The sequence below is a fragment of the Vanellus vanellus genome (genome assembly GCF_965231255.1).
Source record: "Vanellus vanellus genome assembly, chromosome: 15".
NCBI classification, from domain to species: Eukaryota; Metazoa; Chordata; class Aves; order Charadriiformes; family Charadriidae; genus Vanellus; species Vanellus vanellus.
In genome coordinates this window covers 2887324-2911147 of record NC_138920.1, presented here as the reverse complement: position 1 = coordinate 2911147, position 23824 = coordinate 2887324, and the positions used below count along the sequence as shown (strand labels likewise).

General features: G+C 47.4%; 1 protein-coding gene across 1 annotated transcript; it reads right to left on the bottom strand.

The window, feature by feature from the left end:
- Positions 1–1927: 1927 nt before the first annotated feature.
- PIGU (phosphatidylinositol glycan anchor biosynthesis class U) lies at positions 1928–22935 on the bottom strand. Its single transcript, XM_082491013.1, has 12 exons — positions 22684–22935; positions 19494–19558; positions 18116–18175; positions 17085–17147; positions 14873–14982; positions 13055–13155; positions 10903–11000; positions 8556–8710; positions 7910–8053; positions 7008–7132; positions 5003–5145; positions 1928–2138 (listed from the first exon to the last, which is right to left on the bottom strand). Exons 1-12 carry the CDS (start codon positions 22811–22813, stop codon positions 2025–2027), a joined length of 1308 nt encoding a protein of 435 aa, XP_082347139.1. The 5' UTR covers positions 22814–22935; the 3' UTR covers positions 1928–2024.
- Positions 22936–23824: the final 889 nt, after the last annotated feature.

The window sequence follows — 23824 nt, the reverse complement described above, 5'->3', positions numbered from 1 at the left end:
TGCCATCTCCTGTCAGCATCGTCTCCCTCCTCACGAGTGAATTACTTTCTTCTTTGGGGAAGAGGGGGCTGTAAAATGGCGAGCCCCCAGATAGCCCCAGCTACCCATCCTCTGCTTTAGTCACACCGCTGTGGGGCTCAGCTGTGGAGAGCTGGCGTGTCCTAAAACCGGAGTGGGTTTCAGTGTGCCCTAGACGTGTTTGCTTTTTGGCATGTCCCAGGGCCACTCATTTTCCTTCCTGGCCCCCGCGTTTGCTTTCAAGTCCCCTCACGACCCCTCCATGTGCCTTTCGGTGCCTCCCAGAGCCCCCCACTCACCCCCAGTCCCCCCTCCCACACACAGCGCACACTAGAGCTGTTAAAACTTGCACGGTTTATTCTGCTCCTTGCCATGCCACGCAGCCGGCAGTGAGCACAGCCCTGCCTCCGTCTGCCCCGGCCCGGGGGGCTGAGCGCGGGGGGCTGAGCTGGGCGCCCATTAACAACCCCCCACCAAAGCGCTAACAGCAGTGCAGTAAGGCAAACGTTTTAATTGTCCAGAAAGAAAGAAGAGCTGTTTACACAACCGCCTGGGCACGTCCGTCTCTCAGTTGCTCTGTCCCAGGTGCGGTTTGGCTTCGACGTGGTGACATTCCCAGCCCTTCGGAGTGTTCTTGAGCTGAGTGCGGGAGCGGGCTGCCCGCTGCCCCGACACCGGCGAGGCGGCTTTCGCCCTGCGGTTACCGCTTCCCTGCCACCACGCAGCCAGCAGAGCGAGAAGCCAGCCTGGTGGCTTTGCCCTGGTGTGTCACATTCATGGGGTCAGCAGCAGCTCTGCAGGGAGTAGGTCTGAGCACAGCGGGAGGGGAGCGGTGGGGGAACCAAAGGGCACTGCTTTAACCGAGTCCTCCGCGCACAGCCACAAGACACCATCACTGTACCTGCAAGAGGGTAACACGGGGAAGTGCATGTCCCATAGTGTTACGTGCCTGTGGAACACCTGGAGCCCAACAACTCCGCAGCAGTGGTATCTGAGGCTCCTTCTGGATTTGGTCTGGCACCTTAAAGGGGAGATTTTGACACCTCCTGGTCCCTAGCCCGGGCAGGCAGCGCGCTCGTCCCACACCCAGGCTGCTGCCTCAAGTGAACACAACGTTACGGTGTGAGCCCCGCACTGCCAAGCTTTGTTACCCTACAGAAACGAGGAGCAGCGGGAATCTATCTCCACAGTAGCGTTCCTTCTTCCGAGTCCCTGTCATGCCTCTGTGCAGTTCCTGACATGGAAGTGTCTGTGTCGCTTCAACGGGATACAGCAGTTACCCGGTACCCACCCTGCTCCTGCTTTCACCCCAAATCCAGTTTTGCTTTCACCCCCCATCCAGTGCTTAGTAGTGTTTGAGCTCCAAGATTACCTGTGGCAGCAGCTTCAGCTGTCCCCCTTCCAACAGGTCACCCTTGGTCCCCATTTGTTTCACAGCAGCCACTGTGCCTGAGCACACGTGATTTTTTCCAGATCCCACACCAGTAGGAGAACCGAGAAATGGCACCTGCCTCCAGGGCTTAGGCACCGGGTACCCAGAGGTTGCCTTGTGCCAAGGAGGAGCATTACTGGTCAAAGCAGCGAAGGGGAAATTTCCAGGAGAAGCAAACATCTCCAAGAAGCAGTGATTTTCAAGTGAACCGTTTATGGCCTGAGCTCTTTCTGAGCCAGAGATTCAGCCCTGGTTTTAGCTCAGACACTTTCTCCAGTTCCTGCTGGACTGCCCGGAGTTGATGGCTGAGGTTGCAGTGAAAAGCACAGCTGAGGGAAGAAGGGAGATGCTCCAATGGAGGCACTGCAGCTCCTACTTGTAGCTCTTACAGTCTCTGCTCTGAGCCCACAGCTCAGGAGGGCATTCCCAGAAGAACCTCAGCCCTTTTTTTCAGTAGGTATCATTCCCAAAGTCAAGATCTCATTCAGGGAACCTTCCCCACCCACCCCACATACCCTAAGCTTTGCATGGTCCTTAGAGCGGTCCATGTCCCAGGGAAAGGCGGGCACAATCCTTATTTCAAAACAAGCATGGCTTCTGTCCCATCTTGCCTTGTCAAGTGGAGTCCGTGAGTGAGGTAGTACTCCCGCCGGAGGAAGGCATAGAAATAATCCGAGATGAGCAGGATCTGCAGAAGTGAGATGTTCAGACATATTAGCAATGCTTCAGAATAAGGAATAAAAAGGGACATGTGTTTGATGGACCCTAAAGGGGTTTAAGAAGTTCATCGTGCATTGTGAGAGGAGACACTGTGATCCTGTGAACACTCCTTGGCCATTGCCTTTGCAGCATTAAGCCACGGGAGACTTAAACTAATCTATTTGTTGTGCTACCAGTGGGTTCTCACAGACATCGCCGCCAAGGAGACAACAGCTCCACCAACTGGTCAGAATATGTGACAATGACAGCTCCATCTGTGCCACAGCTCTACAGACCATCTCAACCTCACCCACAGGACTCCTTCCATGCAAGCACTGTCATGCAGCTCAGCTCAAATGCCAGAGGTCTCCTGCTGCTGATTGCTATTAAGCACTTTTCAGAAGTTTTTCAACAGCCTTTTCTACTCAGAGCGGGTACGAAGCTTGCAGGCAGCAGCAGGAACACCACAGCTCCCCGGGTCAGCCTTAGCAAACAGAAGCTTTAGCGGTTTAACAAAATAATACTTACCAGGCTCAGGGGTGAAGAGAAGGGCTGAAATGTCATGGCTGTGGCTTCACAGTACAACGTTCAGGAGCAACACCAGATAAAAGCCCTTATCCCACCCCCATCACGTCTGCATCTCCCTCCTGCCCCCGTGCTGTCGTGCCCTCTGTGGGGCGGCCAACCCCGGGTACACGTCTGCACACTGTCCCCCTGTGAGTGAGCAGCGCTGGCCGTCCCCCAGATTCTCCCCTGCCCCCGGTCAGAGCGTGCGGCCGCACACAGAGCTGCGGGCACTGTCCCGTGTTGTCGGGAGGTGGCATACCCCGGGCTGGTACTGCCACCAGCCACGTTGTTGTGTTAAATCACAACTGAAGTGCTTTGCAAGAGAACCGCAGCGCCCGTGGAAACCTGATGTGGCAATCACAAGGTCCTTCCCCCACTCAGCGCCACTTTGGCTGCACCGAGGCACCGCAGCGTGACAGCTCCCTTGCCTAAAAGCACCGAGAACGCCAGGGTGGGTCTCAGTGGTGTCTCTACAGCAGCCAGCTGCCTTTGCAGGGGCAGGCTGGGGTGCTGCAAGCGCAGGCAGTGACGGCTCAGTAGTGCCATTTGTCATTTACCTTCTTGTAGTGCCACCCTTCCCCAGGAACGCTGACCTCCTCCATCTGGAAATAGTGTCACATAACTTGAGCAGAAAACCTTTCAGCGCCAGACCAAACTAGTAGTTTTTGTCCTAATGTCCGGATGCCACTTAGTGCATCACTTTGGCACAATGTGCTCACCCTTTTCCCCGGGGAATTCACTCCGGGGAGAGCCCCACCTGACGTACGCCGCAGTGCTAAGGGGACAGAGGGAGGGTCGGGCTGCCAACCAGAGCCCGCCTGGGTTACTGTGCCACACAGCTGCTGCGGAGAAGGCTCAGTGGCAGGATGGGAGGATATGGAGGACTGTGCGGGGACTGAGGGAAAGAGAAACGGGGCTGCTGACGTCAGAGGAGAAAGCGGGAAGGAGAACAGAGAGCGAAGGGTAGAGGTGCCCAGGGAGAGTGAGAACAGCCATGCTTAGTCTGTCCACTTGTTTGCTGAACACCGTGGCTGACTACTGACATGCTACATCAATATGGCTGATTTTATTTTTAACTAAACTTCTCCGCGGATGTCTTAATGGGAAAAGAAAGAGCTGAGGTCAGTGGGGATGAGGGTTAGTTCTTTCTCACAGGGAAATCAGAATGGAGGTTTTTGCTCTGTTTGCATTTACACAGAGCACAAGACCTCGCAGGATCTGCGATGACTTCCTCAGGCAGGAGATTAAAATCCTCTTAGAATACCAATACCTGCCATCTGTAATTTAAGTTTTACTATGCCTTTCATTCCATAGCAACACCGTGTAGTTACAGCGCTAATGAACCACTCCCAATTTCCTATAAGCGCTTCTTCGTCGTATCTCTGTTCTCTCTCTCACCCCACTCACTGCATGGAATCGCTTCTTGCTTTCACAGAACGGGTGTCTGTCCCCGTTTATGGAGGTGGTGGGGGATGTACAAGCAGGTGATATTCAGCCCTCTAGTGAGGGTGATACTTGGTGATATTTGCTCCTCTAGTTTTAGGGGAAGCAGACAAATGTAAATGGCTGAGGCACATTCAAAATAAAGGCAACTTTAACACGAAATGAACATTCTGCTCATCCCCATGTGAAACTGAGCACAGAGCAGCACAGAAACAGCACAGAGAAGAGGAAGGGAACCTTAGAAAAGGTTGTGTTAACTGTGTACGTTGAATCCCAACCCCCAGGGGTGCCAAGCTCTGTTTTCCCTAAGGCTGGATAAAGTCATGTATCTTGAATGGCCTTGAGAGAAGCAGGGAGAGCAAGCCCTGGCACGACTGGGACCCTGCATGTGCCCACAACCCTACGTCTCAGTGAGGTATAACGCTCAGAAAAATCACTGCCACGTCCCCATGTACAGTTCTCATTTGCCTGTCGTCTGGCCCCACTGCTGCTGCCCCATGGGTTTTCCCACTTCCCCTCTTAGCTCACCTTCTCCGTTCACATGTGCTCTTAGTCCTGCCGTACCAAAACGCTTTTCTCTGCTATCAAATGACAGACCATGCAACTTGCAGTACAGCCTAGTTGGATTGTTAAGCTATAGCTCAAATACCACAAGAACTCTCTCCCATCAGGTTGCCAGAAGGTGAGGACTAGGCAGATTCCAGCTGGAGCAAGGAGAGGCAGGGAGCTGCTGCGCAGGACTAAGCAGGATGCAAAGAATCCTGCAGAATTCACTGTTGCTGACAGGAGACCCGATCCAGTGACCTACCCAAAGTTTAACCTCGTTTACCTTGCTCTACTAACCTGCCCTATGTTGAAAGTCAACGTGATGGCATAATAAAAATTGGAGTTGGCACTTCCTGCATAAATCCATAGATGCCACAGAACGGGGAACAGGAGGGAGCAGACAATGAGCACACACGACAGGATGAAGATGTTCCGGAGGACTGCAAAAGAAAACCAAGCTGTTAAAACGATGCATTATTGAGCAGCCATGCTCACGCAACCAGCAGTGGTATTTAGGGTATGTGCAGTGGGGCAGAGGCACTCGCCAACACATACTTCTCTCCAACAACCTTTCACAGTTTGCTTTAATAATTTCCTGGCTAGCTTTTCTAAGAAATCCACTATATTTCCCTTTAAAATAAAGACTTCTGCCTTTGTTTGAATGTGACATCCTCATTTGTAGCTCTTTCCTTTTAGGTCCTGCTTCCAATCACTCTTCCTCGGAGGACCTGGCTTTTTGGTGCCTATGCTATAGTAACCAGCGGTTTTGAGAAGGGCCTTTCCACCAGCATCATGACTCAGAGAGCAGAGCACGCCGTTCCCCAGCCTCGTCAAGCTGACGGCAAAGGAAAAAAATGAACCTGTGGGCCATAGGAAAAGAGATACCTCCTCAGGAGGTGGTAAGGAAATGAAAGCACCAGAAAAGGAGGAAACTCACATAGGCCAAATGCGTTGACAAACACATGACCTCGGGAGGCGCAAGTGTGGCCAGAATCCATTAGTCTCCATGAGTGCATTAGATGGGCAAAACCAAGCACAACTTTGTCTAAAAGAGCTAGGAACTACTAGGCCAGAAGAGATTTTGTTTTCTGTGAACTATTTATGCCTGTCTTTTGGCAGCAGTATTATAATTCATCCCGGCACTTGTGTCGCTGGGCTTGGCTGAGGCTCAGCCAATGTCCCTGAAGGTAACTGGAAGACTCCCGATCATTCTGCAGCTGAAAGGAACCGTCTGACATTTAAGAGCACTGTCACATCCAAACCTGTTCACACCTACCTTTTTAAACTTCTTGTTCGGTAGGTCTATTCACTCACTGTGGGGTGGGAACATGTCCCAGACTGTCCCTCTCACTGGTCACAGTCCTCTTATCTGCATGCTCGGAATGTGCAACTGAACTACGCTGATTCAGCATTTCTCAGAAGTACATCACCTGCTACAGCTGCGACACGCTTGGGGCTACCCTGGGGCTTCCTGCCCTGTTTTATCACAGCTGCTGTGACCTTTGCTTTCCTTAGTCCGAAACTAAGAAAGCAGATGGTCTCCCAAGTCTCTTGACTCCCAATTATGTCTCCTGACATCAGGCGGGCTTAGCTGTCCATAAACACACTTGGCCTGGGTTAGAGAAGACTGCAGTAAAAGGCCCGGACAACCTCGCAGGGTTGGTCAAAGCAGTTGGTTTAAGCAAGAAACACCAGGAAAAACACAGGACTTCCAAATCGCTCCAGTGTAGCAGGTTCTAGAGACTGAGTCTGAAAATCACCAGGAAGCTCTCTGGTGATTTAAAGAACTAAAGAGGCTTTTTTCATGAAGCTTTTAAGAAAACTGGACAATTGCTTGGAGTAATTCAGTTACTTTCACTCTAAGCAAACAAGCAGATGCAAACCAAAGAACCACTGCAAGGTGCAGGATTTTAAGGTTGGGGGACTCACCAATTGCAGGAGCAGTGTTCAAATCACACAGCCTTAAATGAGAGTAAAGCATTTGAAGGATGGATGTACTTTAAATAAGCCACATCCCTTGTGCAGGACGGTAAAAGGTTTTTACAAAGGAAGTTAATCTTCAGATCAACTTGGTGAGAGCGGGAAGATAAGGCACAAGTGAAAAGTCCCTCCTTCACCAATTTCAATCCTAGCCCTAAAGATACATTAGAGACTATCACCAGAAAAATCAAGCCTCCTTCCAGACAACCCGAGGAGGCCGCAAGAGCCTCCGAACATGCGCCCGGTTTGGTTTAGTGGCAGCAATTATTGGACAGGCCCTTTCCCATCCCGGATAAGGAACAATCAAACACAAAGAACTTACATCTGTAAAGGTGGCTCCAGACTGGAAGGAACGCCATGTACAGTGCAATGTCTCCCACAGTGGGATAGGACTTGAAGATAGAAATGATTGCGATCTGGACAAACATGAAGAACACAGGGTGTTCCCTAGAAGGGATAAGACACAAAGGATAAGAGGACGCAGCAGGGTCTCTGGAAAATGGCAATAAACATCAGCAAGGGCACAAATGCACTGTGGAGTAGGCTCAGAGGGGCTCTCATACCCCTGTTCTCTCCAAACAAGCCCCTGAGTGCTGGGTGGGGTAGACCGAGCTGTTCTGCCCTCACACAGAGACTTAGTGCCTCAACTCAACATACATTTACACAGTTGGTCACCCGGGCTGCTCGTCCCCAGCTCTGTCCTGTTCACCGAAAAGCAACCGGCACCTCCTCTCTGAAGGTTATTTGGAGAGGCCCATAGTTATCCCTCTGGTACATCATGATGTATGTATCCATTCAAGTCAACAGGATAAGATCACTGAGAATCCAGGCATGTTAATGGATGTTTTTATCAGAAAGAAGGGCAATGTTGACACCGCAGCCCGCTAGGATTGTCCCCACATTTTCACTTTTTTTTCTGACCATAACGAACTTGAAGTTCCAGCCAAGAGTTCTTGCTTTCTGATTACACTGGCTTATGCTGGCAGGGAGCAGGCACCTCTACAGCCTAAATTTCTGCTCTCTCTGCTATGCAACAGATGTGTTACAGGCATCAAAAGAGCCCAACTCACTCTATTTAAGAGGAATAAAGATTGAAACTTTGGGAAATGAGGAGCATAGGCCCTGTTAAAAAAACAGGCTTGTAAATTCAGACATTTGATGCCAGCCTTATAAGCTTCCACTGGACAACAGGGAGTAAAAGAACCATCAGAAAAACATACTTACTTTAGCTTTATTGCCAAGGGAATGGTGTAGAAGAACACATTGATTTGAAACACGCATACGAAGAAAAGACTAAAGTGTTCAAACATCTCTGCAAAGAAGTACCAGAAAAGGCCAATATTGGGTGTCAGATCTGGAACGGATAGGCTGAAATTCAAAAAGAAAAGTTGCGGTAACATTTTTAAATGGTTGTTTTTCACTGCCCTGCTTCCGATACATTAATCAATCCTTGTGTGCTACTGGATGGAGGACCTATATTTTAAATTCGTGAAAAAGAAACCAAAGGGGTGAAAATCTGGAGAGGAAAGGGACTAATCCTCACCTATGCCCCAGCAGGATTTAAACCATTCCCAAGCAGACACTTCTCCAGAGATGAAAATTTCACAGCCATGGTAGCTCAACAATCAAATCCATTTCCAATCAACCCCGTGGAAAACATCTCCTGTCTTCTCTAATTTTTGCTGTTACTTAATTAAAAGAAATTGGCTAATGCCTGCTCTCCTCCACACACCCCTCCGTTTCTTGCATTGCCAGTAAAACCACAGATCACACACTGCTTAGGACAGGGAGTGGGGCACCTGTGTGTGACACACAAGAAACGACATAGGGGGAGCTAGACAGAAAAAACAGAAAGAATCTTTATACTTACATAAACCCGTAAACAGATGGGATAAAATCCCAGGAGTTGAGGAGGAAGAAGGAGAGGCAGATGATCACCACCAGGCTGCACAGGTACAGGGCTGCATACTGCATGGTGTAGAGCCAGAAGCTTTTACTTTTCAGCTTTATTGGTATGAACTGACGCTGAAAATGAAATACAAGCAGGCGGATACCCCTCATCAGGTGGAAAGCCACAAGAAAGCCTGAGTGTTCACAACATCATTTTAAATCAATGAAAGAAAGCATCAAACACTGGCACTATGGCACTGGAAGGAGCTCTCAAGCACAATTTGCTTGATGTTCTTCACTCTGGCCAATGAGCTCATACACATTGCACATATTCCCAGAACTGTGGTTGAAAATACAGCTGCTAAGCCGATCATTTCTGCTTGCAGCGAGTCAAGTCTCATGCACTTGGTGTGAGACTTACACACACCTCCTCACAGCTACGTTTGTACCTTAGATGTTTGCAATACTGTCCTGCTGCCTGCCTTCTACTGCATGAACCCACATCCACTGGGTGACCGAGAACCCTGCTCCACGACCCACCACCCTGCGATGCCAGGTCTCCACCACATCAATTGAAATCAGGGAAAGAGGACATCCAGTGGGTTCCTAAGCACCAAGGAGCCCCTCTAAAAGGCTGCCTCCTCCGACAAAGAAAACTGCTGCAGTCCTGCCACTGCCACATGTCCACAAGCCTTTGTCACATAACATGACATATGGGTATCTCACTCCATGAGGTCCCCTGACTGCATTTGTAAAGACAAATATACACACAGGGACAAACACCTTTGGGAATTGCTCGGTTGTGCAGCTCCAGGTCAGTGATGTAACTTTTCTGTTTGGTATTAGGGTTTAGACTGGCAGGAGATGTACAGAGAGGCAGCTCTGACTGATGTGGGCTCCGTGTAAAGCATGCTCTGCTTTCACAGCCATAGTGTGTTTAACGCCACTTGCTGGGACAATGTAAGCAAGTTTACCAAGGATATTTGGCAGGACAGACGGAAAGTGCCAGAGAAAAGCTATTTAATTCCGCACAAAGAATGCAGGAAAGTTCATTTACAAATCTGGATAAAAGAACACACACTAGCATGTTCCCCTTTAAAAGTTGCAAATTAGGCATTCACATATCAAAGCACTTGTTGTTGCTTGTGTACACAATGCTTGTACTTTACTGCCACTTTACTTTGACTAAAGTTAAAAGAGAACAAACAAGAGCAAAACATAAAACATATAAAGTAAATACACCTGAAAATTAACAAACTGAAAAAGCAACACTGACTCTGCAGAAGTTCTTGTCTTGCAAACAGTAATAATAATAATAACAACATTTCTGAAAAAAAAAGTAAGAGACATCCATGTCAGATAGTCAGGGAAAGAAAATGGACTAGAACCGACTCTCCATTCTCTTTTGAAGCTCAAAGATTTGAGAATAGGCTTTAATGAACCTGTAGTTAAGATTAGCTATAAAAATCATGAGGGAGACAGGACAGAAGCAACCAAGAAAGAGTGGCGAAACACTCAACAGCAGGTCTTTCAGAATGGCAAAAACAATAAAAATGATCACCAAGTGATCTGTGAATTGGGATAAAAGTCCTCTGCTAGTTGCCACAGCCTCACCTTGCTCCCATATCAGAATAAGATGAGCAAATGCTCAGTTTTCATTAAGTGCATTATAATCTGGGCTCTCGGTTAAGGCATTGTTTACAGTATCGGCACAAGAGCTAAGAGAGAGACCAGCTGGAAGCATGTGGGCAAACCGGTGATCAATCCACTCACTAGAAAGAGCTGCCTCAGCTTTAAACCCTACCCCTCCCTGCAGATGGCCGACTGCTGGGCCAATTTTGCCTGGAACAGTGTCTGTCTGTCTGTCTGTCTGTCGAGGCACTGTGTGCCCATGAATGATCAAGGTCAGCCCTGCTGGAACTCAGGGGTCCTGTAACGGGGAGGGAGAAAGGACAAGGGCAACCAGCCACTTTCACAAGCACGTGCCTTTTGCCATTAAATTCCAAATCAGCATTTCCGTGTTGGAGTGATTCAAACATACAGCTCTCATTCCTCCTCTCCAAGTCTAAAATCCTCATTGCTATTCACATGACACAAAGAATAGCACTTATTTCGGGCAAGGTAAACACCAGCCAGTTCTGTAGGTGACTTTCTGCTCCCTTCTCTCTATGCACAGGCATCCCCATTAAAGCTTCAAACTTCCCGTGGCCTGAGGAGAGTCGCTTGTTCTGAAACTCAGACTTGCCCGATTCCCCTCTCAACAGCTAAGGACTGTCCCTGCAGAGCTACAAGAACAAGACAGGTACCAACGGTCAGAAATCATCTACCTGTAGAAGGTAAAGGAGCGCTGGAGCAAACAACGTGAGAGGGTACAGTGACTGGTATGTTGCTAAGGCCAGGAACACAGCGCTGAGGAAGGCACTACCTGCAAAGAAAACAAAAAAAATGTTCATTTGTAAGGAACATTTAATGTAAACAGCCTCACAGGCAGGAAGTCCAAATGGGAAGAAACGCATAACCCTCTGCGGGGGCTTTACACATATCATAACACCACTTAAAGGCGGTTTTAGCAGAATGTGTCCTGGAGAGTGTCCTTTTCTTAACTACGTTTTGAACGGAGAATGACTCACACCAAGGTGATTCTCCCACAAGAAAGAACCCCTGACTGATTTATATGTCCTATCATTCACATACAGAAAGAGATTCATGTAATTCAGTCTATATATAGACCGCGCTGGCTGCTGTTTGTGCATGGGAATGCATTCACTTAAGTCATATCTGCATGAAACAGCCGTTTTACTCATACTGGGCACACTGGATAACGTCGTCACCAGAATGTGTCAGGGACCTCAGCAAAGCCCTGCGAAAGACAGCAAGGGAAAATCCGCAGCTGAAGGGGTGAAGTGGCATTAGCGCTACTTTACAGATACCAAAACTGAGGCATAGAAAGGACTAGCACAGCTTTTCCAAGTGGTCTTAAAAATATGAATGCCTTTATCTAGGAAGCTTTGAGGTCTCTCAGGCTGAGCTAAGTGCCGAGTACTCGCATTGCCCAACTACCAACGCCAGAAATCAAGTCCAAAAGGTTCCAGGTTAAACAATAAAAACACGAGCACCCAGTGCAGTAACCTGGTTATGGCTTTTAGTTGTACGTCACTTCATGGAAGTCATCTGTAAAAATACAGCTTAGAGAGCAAGAATCCTGACTCGGTGCACTGGACTAATTGTCAGCCTGCCGACATCAAACACTCGGTAAGCTTCTCTCTGCTTCCACCTTTTCAAAGAGAAAATATAGGTTTACCTGGTGATGAGCTTTCTCCATTCTCCAACTACACTTTTTTAGACAGAAACCTCCCTATCCTCTGTTTTATTGAGGATATTAATTAAATATTTTATTGAAATATTTAATTAATATATTAATATTCAATTATGCACTGATCTAAAGAATTTGTACGCAGAAATCATAGTCATAATCTGATATCCTCTCTTTGCCCATGTTAATACCTGGAGGCTGCCACACTCCCAAGCAGGGAGAAAACACGGGGGACAGTCACTACAGTTTTGACTATGACTGAGCTATTTGTCTTATGGTATCAGCGAACAGTTAAAAACCAGTTTGACTAAATGGACCACATTCGTTTGCTTTTGCAAATGCTTTTAATCGAAAACCCCTCCAGCCTCAATTAGGCAATAATTGGAGGAAAACTTTCTTTTGGAAACACTAATAAAACCAACCTATAGCAGCTTTCTTCGCAATGTCTGGGTCTGGGCACTGCTGGAGACGAGATCAGACTGACCTTTCCTCTGATCCACCAAAGAACTCCTAAAACTTATGTGACTGGTCCAAATCACGTAAGCTAAAAGACTTTAGCACTGGGGAGTCATGAAAGAAACAGAAACCTGTGGCATTATGCACAAAACGAATGAAACAGCTATTCTGTCATCCTCTATTCAGCTCTGCCGGCATGGGTCTTTGGTTACTGTTTCTGCTTCCCCAAAGCTCAATTAGCTAATTTCAAACCACGGTTAAACCTGTGAGTAAAAGCCAAATAATAGCTGCAGGTGACTGCTTGCTTTTGAATAGAAGTTCAAAGATACACTTTGAAAATAAATTGTATACAACCCCTTAAGTGCATATTCATGTACAAAAGAGGGAGCAGCAGAGCATTATGTCCTCCTACACACAGACACGCATTTCTTCAGAAACAGAAAACTATTCAAAGCCATCCAGGAAAAGGAGTCAGTTTTTAGATTAAACTCCCAGGTACGTGAGATGAGAGCAAGTGTCGACTTGACTATAAAGTCTCTTGATCTCCTGAGATTTCAGGCAGAACTCTGACCCTGCTCCAGACCCCGTTTCTGCTGTGTTTCACTGAGGTCTTTGTAACAGTTTGTAAATTTCCACCTTGATTTAATTTCTGCTCATTTTCTAACCTTTACGGAAAGACATAAGGAACCATTTATTCTTCAGTGCGTTACCTTTTATCGTAGCTAAAATGAAGAATGCAACGACGGTATTGTTGATGGCACAGGTGGACTTTGCCACACAAGACATCACGGTGTAGGGGTTTAACAGATAGCTGAAAAAGAGCAATGCTGGAGTTACGCTCGTGCCATTCAAAGGCGATACCATCTGATTAGAGACACATTCAAAGGAAAAACAGATGCAATTTGCCATTTCTTTTTGTTTATTTACATTTGATGGAATCCTCTCATCATCAAATTAATTCAGCTGAACAGTTTGTTTAGTCTGGAGCAAAAACCACATCCACGGATTGAAGCCTTGGACACAGTGGCCACAGAGAGAACACTGGAGAAAAGGAAATGGTTGGGAAGGTGTCAAAAATGCAAGTTCTATCCTAGAAAATGCCTACCAAAAATGTTCTGTGCTTTACAGAAACATTGTGCGTTTGTTCAGTCAGACCTAGGAATATCAGGCCCAAAGTAAACTCTTTATGTTACTCACGTGTACTAACTCTGGGAAAGTAATAAAAATAAGAAAATAGCAAGATGGAAACAAATCCTGAGACATCGGCAGAGTTTCCCCCAACCCAATTGCACCTGCACACTCCTGCTATGGCAGAGCAATCGTTTGTGTTCACCATGACGTGATCTGAGCACAAAACCTGCCAGCTCTGAAAATTTTAATTGGAATTATGGAAAGACAGCAAACTCTGAACACCTTTACCTTCCAGAACGCAGCCACACTTTAGTTAGTACAGATGCCAGCTGCTTTTGGAAATGAGAATCACAATAACCTCAAAAGCACAGCAAATTGTCTGGACGGATTACCAATACAATAAGCAAGATAATGTATCGATCAGCCTTGCTAATAACTAAATCAGTCATCGGAGTGAGTAGACAGGGCTGATGAGTTCCTAATCATCTCTATACATAAAAATTTTTCCTATTGCTCCCAGTCCCAGTTTGGCTTTTTTTCTGTTTCCAGAGAGAGAGCCTGCAGCAGGATAGGCACAACTGAATGCCAACTTTGCTGTGGTAACATGCAACAACGTTAAATACAAAAGAGTCTGCAATTTACAGACTCTACCTTTGTACTCCTGGAGAATTCACCATTTTACAAAATTCACACAAAAATAAGAAAAAATAACAATTTATCTAATAGAAAACTCCCTCTGACACAGAATAATTCAGATAATAATTCATTCACGTCAAAATCCCAATTAAAAAATAGTTGTTTGACATTAAGTACCTTAATTGGGTATTATTTAATTGAAGCTTTCTGAGACAAAAAAAAATGTTTAGTATACAGAGGAACACCAAGACATGACACTATTAAGATGACAATCTGAAAATATCTTTGAATTATTCTAACCAATTCTGGAATATTCAAATTGCGATATTCAGCAAACATTTTGTTCGACTCTTAAAAAACCCTCCTAACTTTTCTGAAAAGACACCTGAGACATTTGGGAGGCATAAAATCAGTTTTGATGACATACCACAGAGGCAAAATAAATGGGAAAGTGATCTGTGCAGACACAACATTCTTCCTACCAAATTAATGACCTTATGATGCTGTTGAGCCTGTCCTAGAAGGCATGAGTGAATTTACTTGTTGGCAAAAAACATTTTGGGAAAGCATCTGCTTTTCACTTTCAAACCGAGTACTCAGAGCTGGGGGGATTTTTATGTATAATAGGAATTTCAGAATTTCTGGGGAACAAAAAAAAATAACCTTCAACAAATGTTGAAGCCCCAGATCAGACAAATAAAACCCAAAGGGAGCTGAGGACCCAAAGCAGCCCACTGCAGCCTATAAGAAGCAATACTTACAATAGTGCTACCTTGAGGGGGATGTAGTGCATTTCCATGGGCGTCCGGATGAGTTCAGCCACATCTGGTGCATATTTATCCAGTTCTATGAGGAGCTTTTGCTTTTTGAACTGAACACGGGAGAATGAACAAAGATTGTCAGATGAGGAAAGTCATTATTTCTTATTACACAGGATTTCCAGTACATGGAACAGTATACACGAGCCCCAGGTGTGAGCCGAAACTCATGTTATGTGAGGTGCTGTACAAACAGAACAAAAACCCCTTCTCTACTCCCAAATAGACTCACAGAAGCTTTAGGTTGGAAGGGACCTGCAGATCATCAAGTTCCAATCCCCCTTGCACTGGGCAGGGGCACCTCCCCCCAGCCCAGGTTGCTCCAAGTCCCGTCCAACCTGGCCTTGAACACCTCCAGGGATGGGGCAGCCACAGCTTCTCGGGGCAACCTGCGCCAGAGGCTCACTGCCCTCAGAGTAAAGAATTTTCTTCCTAATATCTAATCTAAATCTACCTCCATCCAGTTTGAAGCCATTCCCCCTCATCCTGTCGCTACATGCCCTTGTAAAAAGTCCCTCCCCAGCTCTCCTGGAGCCCCTTTAGGTACTGGAAGGGGCTATAAGGTCTCTCTGGAGCCTTCTCTTCTCCAGGCTGAACAACCCCAACTCTCTCAGCCTGTCCTCACAACAGAGGGACTCCAGCCCTCGGATCATCCTCGTGGCCCTCCTCTGGACCCACTCCAACAGCTCCATGTCTTTTCTATGTTGGGGGCTCCACAGCTGGACACAATACTCCAGGTGGGGTCCCACCAGAGCAGAGTAGAGGGGCAGAATCATCTGCCTAATACTTAACAACTGGAAGTCATGAGAAAGCAGATAATCTCTACTTATTTGAACTTCCTTAATTCCCTATGTCTCACTCTTGACACAGCTGACAGTGAATTCACCACACTAGAGTTTAATACTTTCAATCTTCCTAAAGCTTGTCTGGAGCTCCCATGAAAAGCTGACTTTATAAATTCACTGTTCAACATAGAAGCCCCTAAGAAACCAAGTCACAGAAGTATGAAGTCTTTGTTGCTTTGAAGATGGATATATCTATGCCAAATCTCCTTTAGGGACACAAGATCTCTCTCTTTAATCTATCTTGTTCTATGATGCTCTCTATGGAGACAAAAGAGAAATCTGAATTACGAACCTACTGAATTATGTCATGGTGAGACAGGAGAGAGATGCCGGCAATAAATTCTCAACAAACAAAGTAACCCACACACAGGATTTTTACAGGGCTGCAGTTCTATCATGAGTTATTTCTCCAACCTCAAAGTCAGAGGACAAGGAGCAAGTATGTGGCTGGGTGGAAGACCACACAGATGCTGTAGAAAATGCAGCCTCCCTATTCATGTCGATACTGAATCACTGTCCCTCTAGGATTGCAGAGAGCACAGCATTGCTTATACAAAATATTCTTTGAGCTACTTATGAGAAAGAGCTGGGAGGAATCACTCAGCTCAAAATACATTTACTTATACTTTGAAGGGAACAAGTAATATTTGGTATCAGACTTTCACCTTGCTCAGTAGAATGACCTCAGCGTCCTTGGAAGGTTTGTTCCTTCCTTTACATATTTCCAGTCTGTGTATTAACTCATGCCATGCACAAATACAAACCATGTTCAGGGTAAAACATTCCAGGCTCTAGCTACAAAACAACAGAAGATTGTAGCAGGAGCAAAGGTGAGAAAAGGAAGTGCCAAACCCATAGTCCAGTAATTACATTCTGTGTACTGCAAACTGCCACAACAACGGAAGGTGGGTTTTCAGTACATGTTCTAAAATCTCACATCCCATGTCGTGTACCATGACCCTAGACTTGTCTGTGTTTCATTGGCTATTGCATTCTCACAAATTTCTCAAAATCCTTATACTCCTTTTGCATTAAAGACTCTACACTGCTGTGATCATCATTCAAGTGCAGTGTGGTAGCTACGGACAGTAATTTGTTTCATACCATAATAGTGCCACAACAAAACTTAAAATACCCCTGCTATTTACCACATCCAGTCCCTATCTTTATTGATCATCAAGATATGATCAGTTTTACCGCAACAAGGACTGGTTGATATTGCATCCTCTGGCATGTGTTTTCTTTGGTACAAGATATTTATTCATACTTGCTGGGAGAAGAGGATCAGCAACGCTGGCGTGTCAGCTTACCACAACTTTGTTGAAGTCCTGAATGGCCAAGTAAAGGGCAACAGCAGTTAGCACATCTGTTATCTAAAAAAGCAAGGCATAGACAGACTGTAAGCAAAATAAACAAATGGAGAAGTTGTTATTGGACAGTACTGCAATGCTGAATACGGACTCTCATCTGACTCAGCTCACGAGAAGAAAAAACAAGTTTTAAAAACACCAGATTGCTGATTTGTACACTGTGATCAAACACCACCACTTAACCTTGAAGCCAAGAGCTGTACCAAAGACATTAATATTTACAAAACAAGAGAATGGGTAATTACAGGGAGAGAAGTATGCTAGGATAATAGAATTACTGGTCTAATTGGAGCACAGGCAACACTGGGGCAGTGCCCAGCTGGCTAAACCCGCCTGTCCATTAATCCAGCACGACAGTGCCTTGAGCCGCCCCAAGCTTACCAGGCAGCAGTACAGTCATCTGAACAATCGGCAAAAGCGCAGCGCAGATGGCTGTTAGCTCTGCATGAGACCTGCCCAGCAGGGATGCGGGGAGAGAGGCTCCACCAGGCGGCATGTGCAGCCAGCTATACGATTTCTGTCCTTCCGAATTATGCAGAACTCAGAGAATAGTTTACAAGAGACATCTGGGGGACTAACCCATTTGCGCTCTCTTTGCCTGGGGTTTGGCAGCAGGTTTTACTGAGAAACACTGCAGTGTAAGGATTGGACTGGCAGGGGGGAGGGGGGCAAAATATTCTGAACCTGTAAGAGGTAACCTTTGAAATTTGAAACCAAATGCCAACTTCTGTCTCTCTGTGGGGATACTTATCTAACCAAGAACTCACAAAAAAAGAACAAATAAGTACAAGGGAAAACCCCAAACATGGGTTTATAGCCAAAGCTGCCTTTCTAATGAAACTGTGAGCTCAGCAGGAATCTGAACTTCAGGGAGGCTGCGGGTCCCTGATTCTTGCAGAACTAAAAGGAAAGTCATACTCAGCATTTCACAGAACGGGACCATTCAAGAGGAGCCTTCGAGAAGCACTTACCATGAACACCAATTCAGCATATTCAATCAAGAAGTGAAAGAGATATATTATCAGCGGAGTCTAAAAGAGAACAGCAGGGAAACCCATGTCAAATACTGACCAGATAAAACAACTGGCGATTTGATGAGAAAAATGGAGCAGAGATGAGACAAATCACTCATGAGATGAGAGACTATGAAAGGTAATTTTCCTTTGCAACTTCTATAGCGCTGTTACTTCAGAGCAAAGTGGTTAATCAAAGCACACTTATTGGTCTTTTCCCTTCCAAAGTTCTCAATGCAGTTTGTAAAAGACACCATAAACTTCAAAAATTATATTCTATTCCAACTTTTCAATTCTATTAGTATAGTGGTACAGTTACAATAGAAACCATATGAGGAACAGCTTTAGAAAATAACTTTTTCTAGAGAATCTATTTTTTCAGGTTGTTTGCAGGTACTTTGGAAAGTATTTCCTACACAGCTGGTTTCACTGTTTAGCCTGTTGTTTAGATGAGTCTTTTATAAAGCAAAACAAAGAAAGCACATAAAAAACATAAAGCAGTAGGACTACAGTCTTACCATCCTCTTACTACCACAGTTTTTCCCTTCTAGGGTAAGAGGAAGAGCATATTTCTGAATTATTCCTTTGACAGAAAAGCTTAATCTGGACGCACTATATTTACATGGTGTAAATTCAGTCTTCACTGTGAGAAAATATATTTCTTTTGAAAGACTTTTAAAATAATGTGATGGTATAAATAAGCATGGGAAAATATTTCACAGCCTGGGAGGAAATCATCTTTAAAGAAGAATTTATGGAAGAGAAACAAGTTTTCAGAGGTATACAAAGTATCTGCCACACCCCTAGGTGACACTTCATATCAGTAAGACCACTCAAGGGCACAAAACCCCACAGGCACTTAAGCGTTTGGAGGAACCAGGTGTTTTCAAGATGAGGAACAGATGTTCCGCATGCTTGTGCTAATGTTAATATTTCTGCAAATGCAGAAACTCAAGATGCTGCTATGCAGTAAAATTGTGTTCAGACTCACAAAGACACTGTCTCTCCCTGTTCTGGCTTCTGTTGACAGAAACATCTGGATGTGAACAGAATATTTTACTTATTAAGGATTTCCCCTGTCTCAGACTCTCCTTATGCAGTAACAAATATTATGATGTCTATCATCTGCACAGCAACGAGTTATTCCGTGATGAACTGCATTTCCTCATTGCGCCAGTCACTACGTATACAAGTACTGCACAGACAACTACACGACTCCAAGTTCTCTGAAGTCTTTGGGACAAGACAGGTTCCCGGCCTTGGCCAGTCCGTGAGCAGCAAGACTAAGAAACATGCCACTTGAATACCACATTTAAAATGAAGCATGCATACCAACCTCATGAAAAATAGCTCCAGAATATGGCGAGACCCCTAAATCCAGCAGAGCTAATCCTTCAACCACTGAAACATACAAAACACCTTTGTTAGAATCCTGTAATGTGGGAAGAGAAAAATCTCATGATGGTAAAACTATAGTTTTTAAAACATCCGCACTTGTGACAATCTCACATTGAATGGCCATCTGAATGGGTGACACAAAATCTCACAAAGCCAACAGCCAGCTAGATTTGATTGCTTTCTTACTTCTGCCATGCAAATTTCTTTACTAGCTGAATGGCCAGTTGTAATCTATTTATTTATTTCAGCTACAAATGTTATAGCTGAAACATTTTGCACTTAACTATACATAAAGATCATGGAGCAGATCCTCCCAGAAACTCTGCTAAGGCACATACAAAACAAGGAGGTGATTGGTGACAGCCAGCATGGCTTCACCAAGGGCAAGTCATGCCTGACAAATTTGGTGGCCTTCTACGAAGGGGTTACAGTGGCAGTGGACAAGGGAAGAGCAACCGATGTCATCTACCTGGACTTGTGCAAAGCGTTCGACACCGTCACACTCCCATGTCTCTAAATTGGAGAGACACGGATTCAACAAATGGACCACTCGGTGGATAAAGAACTGGCTGGACAGTTGCACTCAAAGAGTTGCGGTCAAGGGCTCGATGTCCAAGTGGAGACCACTGATGAGTGGCGTTCCTCAGGGGTTGGTACTGGGACCTGTACTGTTCAACATCTTTGTCGGAGACATGGACAGAGGGGTCGAGTGCACCCTCAGCAAGTTTGTCAATGATACCAAGCTGTTTGGCGAGGTAGACACACTGGAGGGGAGGGATGCCATCCAGAGGGACCTGGACAGGTTGGAGAGGTGGGCCCATGCCAACCTCATGAAGTTCAACAAGGCCAAGTGCAAGGTGCTACATCTGGGTCGGGCAATCCCAAGCACAAATACAGACTGGGTGGAGAATGGCTGGAGAGCAGCCCTGAGGAGAAGGACCTAGGTGTGCTGATCGATGAGAAGCTCAACATGAGCCGGCAAGGTGCGATCACAGCCCAGAAGGCCAACCGTATCCTGGGCTGCATCAGAAGAAGTGTGGCCAGCAGGTTGGGGAAATGATTCTCCTCCTCTCCTCCACTCTTGTGAGACCCCACCTGGAGTACTGCATCCAGCTCTGGAGCCCCCAACATAAGAAGGACATGGAGCTGTTGGAGCAGGTCCAGAGGAGGGCCACAAGGATGATCCAAGAGCTGGAGCACCTCTCCTATGAAGAGAGGCTGAGAGAGTTGGGGGTGTTCAGCCTGGAGAAGAGAAGGCTCTGGGGAGATATTATTGCAGCCTTCCAGTACCTAAAGGAGGCCTACAGGAGAGCTGGGGAGGGACTTTTTACCAGGGCATGTAGTGACAGGACAAGGGGGGATGGCTTTAAACTGGAAGAGGGCAGGTTTAAATTAAACATTAGGAAGAAATTTTTCACTTTGAGGGTGGTAAGGCACTGGCCCAGGTTGCCCAGAGAAGTTGTTGAGGCCCCATCCCTGGAGGTGTTCAAGGCCAGGCTGGACGTGGCCTTGGGATGTGGCAACCTGGTCTGGTGGGAGGTGTCCCTGCCTATGGCAGGGGGGTGGGAACTTGATGATCTTCAAGGTCCCTTCCAACCCAAACCATTCGATGATTCTATGATAAATCAAATGTATTATATTTACTGCTTTTGAGTCACCTATTATGTGTAAACGGTGTCTATGTTGGAGAAATACTTAATTCTAAGAAGACAAATCACAACATAATATAAAATTTGAACTATTTTGCCTAATTAGATGTAGAGAGACCTGAAACGTCCAAAACCACAATAAAAGAGCAGAAATTAATACACATTACCGGGCAAAGCTAAAAGCTTTATCCACTGTTGAAACTTCCTGACATTTTGCAGCCTTAATTCAGATCCTTTGCAATCATGTAATTACAGCTTGTGCGGCAATGAATGCACACGTTCTGCCATAGGACCTCCACCTTACTGAGCACAAAGGTTCCCTGGGGATTGAGCAGCATACGCAGGGAAAGAAGCTATGGGAAACAGGTCCATTTGTTCAGAGGGAAGTGAGGCAGGAGACTGCAGGAAGCAACAAGAGGTTCCCAGTTCAGCGATATACTGGAGAAGTGGATTCTGTCTCTCCCACAAAGTTCCCATATGATGACAGCCCTGACTTTTCAAGGTGATGCTAATTGTGCTCCTTACTCTCTAGATGCCTACCTTGACGCTCTAAGGTAAGATTTAGAAAGTATCCATTGCTGTAAGGGAATTTTTGGGACCTATATTTTGAAACTATGAAGTATGAAGTGTAGACACCATGCAGCAGAGGCCCCAGGCCACCAACTGCATTCATGCTTTTGACCTTTATTAGTCTGTGCCGCTGTCTTCCACTCAAAAACTGCAAATAACTTTACCTGCATAATAACTGGATATTATTTTCCCAAAGGGCCGACTTTAAAATAAATTAAGGTTCCTAATGGGCTCAGATGCAACAGAGATGAATGCCACCGAAAAGCCTTGATTAAACTGTACCTCAGTCTTCAAAGAGAATTTGAATCACGGTGGTAACAACATGTGGGGCCACAAACTGAACAAGGAAAATGAAACGGTGAAAAGCTCTGTGAAAAGTGGGAGCCATGTGTTCACACCACCAGACAGTGCTTGTGCAGTTACGGTGTAAGGAAAGCGACTCAGTCAAGGCTGCTGAAACTACATATTCACTGCCAGATTTTGTCATTCTTCCATCTTACTGACACCCGTGACACAATCAGTCTGTACCAGTACAACCAGATCAGCCGCACACGATGGCTAAACCCCCCATCCTCCCGCCCTCGGTCCCACGTCTCTCCCGTCCCCTCGCAGCTGCCGAACCCTCGCTCTTCCCTCGGGGCCAACCCCCACCCACCATTTCATACCGCCTTCGGTCGGGGCCGGCAGAGGAGGGGCCCGTCCCCAGCCCCGGGATTGCGGCCCGGCCCTCTCCCCGCGGGGCCGTGCCCGGGCACAGCCCCCCGCCCGCCCGCAGCTGCGCTCCCGGCCCCCTGGGGTCCCCAGCCCCGGGGGGGCGCCGCTCCCGGCCCCCTCACCGCCACCCCCGCGGGCCTCGGCACATTCAGCCGCGGGGGGAGCGGTCCCGCGGCCCGGGCCCGCGGGCCTCACCTCGCTTCCAGGCGTTCAACGGGGACGCCACCTCGACCCGTTCGGAGATGAAAGCGGCGAGGCTAGAGCGGTAGAGCGCGGCCCGGACCGTCACGGCCACCAGGATCACCAGCACCAAGGGAGCCGCCATCCTCGCGGGCACAAACCGGCTGCCGCCGCCTGTAGTTCCCGAGCGGCGCCGGAGAACGCGGCCCCAATGCAGCGCCCCGGCCGGGAAGACTACATATCCCAAGAGGCCCCGCGCCGCGCCGCCGCTTCCTGACACCACTTGCGCGCTACGGAGAGCGCGTTGGGGCGAACTTAGCCGGAGCGCGAAGGCGTTGGGCTGCTTCCCCCGACCCGCCTGGCGAGGGCGGGAGCGGGCGGACCGGGGAGGCCGGGACCGGTGGGAGCGGGGCTGGGGTCACCCGTTCTGCCGGCGCTGCGGGGCGGGTGTCCCGGTTCCCACCCGCCGAACTGCACCTTTCCAGTCAGCGTCGCCGGCCGGTGCGGCCTGCGCGGCAGAGCCGGGGCGTGGAGCCTGTCCCAGCGCCTGGCGGGAGCGGGCCTTTCCGTGGGTCTGGTCAGGGCCCGCCGCTTCTCGCTACTGCACGCCGCCTCTCCTCCTGCCGCCTCTGTGGGGGGACTGGCGCCGTCTCCTCGCTGGCCTTCCCGCGGGCGGCCGTGCTGCCCCACGGAGCCGTCTCGTGTCCTGCACGGAGCAGGCCCCGGTGCCTCGGCCTCTCCTTGGAGCAGGTGCTCCAGCACCTGAGCGCCGTGGTGGCCCTGCACTGAGCTCGGGCAGGATTACTACAAGGGGTTCCTCCTCCTCTTCAGCTGCAGGACACTGCACATGTCCTTCTTGAGTTTCATCAGGCTCCTTTTGTCCCACTTCGCCAGCCTGTGGAGGTGCCTATGGATGGCAGCCCTACCCCCAGGCACGAGCTACTCATGCGTTCAATTCACTCACTCGGGTGCCCAGCTGGAGCAGAGGCTGGCAAGCTAAGCCAGCTGTACACTCAGAAGTGGAGGATCAGTGGCCTCTGGGCAGGTGTTTGGAAAGTCCCTTAGACTGTTCATTATTTCATCAGGTATATATACCCCTGTAGCCTTTGCCTGCGTGTAGCTGCCACCACCCTTTTGGCTATGGTCTGAGTTATGC

Excerpts from the sequence above, each read along its gene's own strand:
- PIGU (XM_082491013.1), bottom strand. The coding sequence starts at position 22,813 with ATGGCGGCTCCCTTGGTGCTGGTGATCCTGGTGGCCGTGACGGTCCGG. Across the intron at positions 19,559-22,683 it reads GTTGAACGCCTGGAAGCGAG|TGGTTGAAGGATTAGCTCTG; the intron begins GTGAGGCCCGCG and ends TGTATGTTTCAG. Across the intron at positions 17,148-18,115 it reads ATGCTGAATTGGTGTTCATG|ATAACAGATGTGCTAACTGC; the intron begins GTAAGTGCTTCT and ends TTGCTTTTTTAG.